Source organism: Solanum lycopersicum, chromosome 7, assembly GCF_036512215.1.
Source record: "Solanum lycopersicum chromosome 7, SLM_r2.1".
In the NCBI taxonomy this organism is placed as follows: Eukaryota; Viridiplantae; Streptophyta; class Magnoliopsida; order Solanales; family Solanaceae; genus Solanum; species Solanum lycopersicum.
In genome coordinates this window covers 44,170,053-44,175,052 of record NC_090806.1, presented here as the reverse complement: position 1 = coordinate 44,175,052, position 5,000 = coordinate 44,170,053, and the positions used below count along the sequence as shown (strand labels likewise).

The window sequence follows — 5,000 nt, the reverse complement described above, 5'->3', positions numbered from 1 at the left end:
AGAACTAGAGCAACGACTACGCCAACACCAACACCAGCACCAGTGGGACAGGGTGCATCTGAGCCAGCCACTGGGGCTGTAGCTCGAGGAAGAGCAGCGGCAAGAGGCCGTGGTAGAGGTCGTGGGAGGACGTCCTCTAGAGGAAGAGGACGAGCACCTAGCCCATCTGATACTAGGGCGGTGACTCCTCCACCGGCTGAAGAAGTAATAAGAGAAGGGGAGGATGGGAAAATGCACAAGTGCAGAATGAGGGATTGCCACCCCAACCTACCCCAGAGATGATCAATCAGGTTCTCGCCTATCTTAGTGGGTTGTCTGATCAGGGTCAGGCCCCTCCAGTGTTTTCTTCACCAACACCTCCGGTTTCAGAGGTACAACATGCAGCCACTATGGCTCCTCGTATGGATGCCTCATTGGACATAGGCACGTTTTCACGTCTGACTACTGGGCCTATAATGACAAATGATCAACATGAACTTTTCAGTAAGTTCTTGAAATTGAAACCTCCAGTCTTCAAGGGTGCTGAATCTGAGGATGCTTACGATTTTCTGGTTGACTGTCACGAGCTACTACACAAGATGGGTATAGTAGAACAGTTTGGTGTTGAGTTCGTGAGTTATCAGTTTTAAGGGAACGCCAAAATGTGGTGGCAGTCACATGTTGAGTGTCAACCAACGGAGGCACCACCTATGACTTGGGCCTCATTCTCTAGCTTGTTTATGGAGAAGTATATCCCCCAGACTTTGAGGGATAGGAAAAGGGATGAGTTCTTGAGCCTAGAGCAAGGCAGGATGTCGGTCAATGCATATGAGGCTAAGTTTCGTGCACTATCCAGATATGCCACTAAACTTTGTTTCAGTCCGCAAGAGCGGATTCGTTGTTTTGTGAACGGGTTGAGGTCAGATTTGCGGATTTCAGCTTTACAGGTAGCGGCTACGGCAAAATTCTTCCAAGAAGTGGTAGATTTCGTGGTAGAGGTGGAAGGAGTGAAGCCAGATGAATTCACCATGGCATCGACATCAAAGAGGTTTCGTAAAGGAGGTGAGTTTAATGGTTCTTACTCTAGAGGACAAGGTTCCGGAGGTTACTCAGTTCGACCCATTCTGTCTTCACTACAGACTGTAGTTGGGGGTCTACCTCAGACCGGTCAACACTTCTCTGAGAGACCTATGCTTGACTCTAGAGAGTGTTATGGATGTGGGGAGACTGGACATATTAGGAGAAATTGTCCAAAACAGAGTTTTAGACCCCCAATGGCTAGAGGTAGAGGTGGTCATGGTAGAGGCCATTATTCTGGAGGACGTGGTGGTCGAGGTAATGGTGGTCACCAAAATGGTCGAGGTGATGGGCAAACTGGAGCCACTACATCTGAACATGGTAGGGGCAATGGACAGACAAACGATAGGGCCCATTGTTACGCTTTCCCTGGGCGGTCTGAAGCGGAGGCATCTGATGCTGTCATCACAGGTAATCTTCTGGTTTGTGATTGCATGGCTTCTGTATTGTTTGATCCTGGATCCACATTTTCTTATGTATCTTCCTCATTTGCTAATGGTCTAAATTTACATTGTGAATTACTTGATATGCCTATTCGTGTTTCTACTCCGGTGGGTGAGTCTGTGGTAGTTGAAAAGGTATATAGGTCTTGTTTGGTGAACTTTGTGGGGAGCAACACTTATGTAGATTTGGTTATCTTAGAAATGGATGATTTTGATGTAATTCTGGGTATGACTTGGCTTTCTCCGCAATTTGTGATCTTGGATTGTAATGCTAAAACGGTGACGTTAGCCAAGCCTGGGACAGATCCGTTAGTGTGGGAGGGTGACTACACTTCCAATTCGGTGCGTATCATCTCCTTTCTTCGTGCTAAGAAAATGGTTAGTAAAGGGTGTTTAGCTTTCTTGGCACATCTCAAGGATGACACTACCCAAGTACCTTCGATTGAGTCGGTTTCGGTGGTCCGTGAGTTTCTAGATATGTTCCCTGCAGATCTTCCTGGTATGCCACCAGATAGGGATATTGACTTCTGTATTGATCTTGAACCGGGTACTCGTCCCATTTCTATACCCCCTTATAGAATGGCACCCGCGGAGTTAAGAGAGTTAAAAGCCCAACTTCAAGAGTTGTTGAGCAAAGGCTTCATTAGACCAAGTGCATCTCCTTGGGGTGCTCCGGTTTTGTTTGTGAAGAAGAAGGATGGGAGTTTTCGGATGTGCATAGACTACCGGCAGTTGAACAAGGTAACCATAAAGAACAAGTATCCTCTTCCTCGCATTGATGACTTGTTCGATCAGTTACAAGGTGCTTGTGTCTTCTCCAAGATTGACTTGAGATCTGGTTATCATCAATTGAAAATACGGGCAACGGATGTGCCAAAGACTGCTTTTAGAACCAGGTATGGGCATTACGAGTTTGTAGTGATGTCTTTTGGTCTTACAAATGCCCCTGCTGCTTTCATGAGCTTGATAAACGGGATTTTTAAGCCATATTTGGATCTCTTTGTGATCGTATTTATTGATGACATACTGATATACTCTAAAAGTAGGGAGGAACATGAGGAGAATTTGAGAATGGTATTGGAAATGTTGAGGGAGAAAAAGCTTTATGCCAAGTTCTCTAAGTGTGAGTTTTGGCTAGATGCAGTGTCCTTCTTGGGGAACGTAGTTTCTAAGGATGGAGTGATGGTGGACCCTTCTAAAATCGAGACAGTGAAGAATTGGGTAAGACCTACTAATGTGTCAGAAATAAGGAGCTTTGTTGGGTTAGCTAGCTACTACCGCCGATTTGTCAAGGGATTCTCTTCTATTGCTTTCCAACTGACGAACTTGACTAAGCAAAATGTTCCATTTGTATGGTCGGATGAGTGTGAAGAAAGCTTTTAGAAGCTCAAGACTCTGTTGACTACCGCACCAATCCTTACCTTGCCAGTGGAAGGTAAGAATTTCATTGTTTATTATGATGCCTCCTATTCTGGTTTAGGTGCAGTACTGATGCAAGAGAAGAATGTGATTGCTTATGCTTCGAGGCAATTAAAAGTGCATGAACGTAACTATCCAACTCATGATTTGGAATTGGCTGCGGTAGTGTTTGCATTAAAGCAATGGAGACACTATTTATATGGGGTTAAGTGTGAGGTCTACACGGATCATCGTAGCCTTCAGTATGTCTTTACTCAGAAAGATTTGAACTTGAGACAGAGGAGATGGATGGAACTACTGAAGGACTACGAGATCACTATTTTGTATCATCCGGGGAAGGCGAATGTTGTAGCGGATGCTTTAAGTAGAAAGGCGGGAAGCATGGGAAGTCTAGCTCACTTGCAAGTTTCTAGACGCCCATTGGCTAGAGAGGTTCAGACTCTGGCTAACGACTTGATGAGGTTAGAAGTAAATGAGAAGGGAGGATTGTTGGCTTGTGTGGAGGCAAGATCTTCTTTTTTTGACAAGATTAAGGGAAAACAGTTTGATGATGAGAAACTATGCAGAATCCAAGATAAGGTGTTGCGAGGAAAGGCTAAGGAAGCAACAATCGATGAGGAAGGTGTTTTGAGAATCAAGGGAAGGGTATGTGTACCCCGCGTCGATGATTTAATCAACACTATTCTGACAGAGGATCATAGTTCAAGGTATTCGATACATCCGAGTGCAACCAAAATGTATCGTGACCTAAAGCAACACTTTTGGTGGAGTAGAATGAAGCGTGATATTGTTGACTTTATTGCCAAATGTCTAAACTATCAACAAGTAAAGTATGAACACCAAAGGCCCGGAGGAACACTTCAGAAAATGCCCATTCCTGAATGGAAGTGGGAGAGAATTGCAATGGACTTCGTGGTTGGTCTTCCAAAGACATTGGGTAAGTATGACTCTATTTGGGTGATTGTTGATAGGTTAACTAAGTCTGCTCATTTCATTCCGGTCAAGGTGACTTACAATGCAGAGAAGTTAGCCAAAACCTATATCTCAGAAATTGTTCGGTTGCATAGGGTTCCACTATCCATCATATTAGATAGAGGTACACAGTTTACTTCTAAGTTTTGGAAAACATTGCATGCGGAATTGGGTACTAGGTTGGACCTTAGTACCGCGTTCCATCCTCAGACCGATGGTCAGTCTGAGCGAATGATTCAAGTGTTGGAGGATATGCTTCGCGCGTGTGTGATAGAATTTGGTGGCCATTGGGATAGCTTCTTACACTTAGTGGAGTTTTCATACAATAATAGCTATCACTCAAGCATTGATATGGCTCCATTTGAAGCATTGTATGGTAGGAGATGTAGGTCCCCCATTGGTTGGTTTGATGCGTTCGAGGTTTGACCTTGGGGTACTGATCTCTTGAGGGATTCGATGGAGAAGGTGAAATCTATTCAAGAAAAGCTTCTAGTGGCGCAAAGTAGACAAAAAGAATATGCAGATAGAAAGGTTAAAGACTTAGAGTTCATGGAGGGAGAACAAGTCTTGATGAAGGTTTCTCCCATGAAAGGGGTGATGCGGTTTGGTAAAAGGGGTAAGCTAAGTCCAAGGTACATTGGTCCCTTTGAAGTACTTAAGCGAGTAGGGGAGGTGGCTTACGAGTTAGCCTTGCCTCCAGGGCTGTCCGGAGTACATCCGGTATTCCATGTGTCGATATTGAAAAGATACCATGGGGATGGAAATTACATCATCCGTTGGGATTCAGTTTTGCTTGATGAGAACTTGTCTTATGAGGAGGAACCTGTTGCCATTCTAGATAGAGAAATTCGCAAGTTGAGATCAAGGGAGATTGCATCCATCAAAGTTCAATGGAAGAATCGACCCGTTGAAGAAGCCACTTGGGAGAAGGAGGCGGATATGCGAGAAAAATACCCACATCTGTTTACAGATTCAGGTACTCCTTTTCGCCCTTGTTTTCATTCTTGTGATCGTTCGAGGACGAACGATGGGTAAATTGGTATCTATTGTAACGACCTGTTTAGTCATTTTGAGCAGCAGACTTCAATTCTGGAAAAACTGGCAGAAGCG

The 5,000-nt window shown here is 44.5% G+C and overlaps 1 protein-coding gene across 1 annotated transcript in view; it reads left to right on the top strand.

Moving 5' to 3' along the window:
- LOC138337608 (uncharacterized) overlaps positions 1-2,531 on the top strand; it is a gene marked incomplete at its 3' end in the record, with an annotated part of 4,143 nt that extends 1,612 nt beyond the window's left edge. Inside the window, exon 1 of the mRNA XM_069287598.1 lies at positions 1-2,531. This exon is cut by the window's left edge and continues 1,612 nt beyond it. Within this exon, the coding sequence (XP_069143699.1) occupies positions 642-2,531 (1,890 nt within the window).
- Between the last annotated feature and the right edge of the window lie 2,469 nt (positions 2,532-5,000).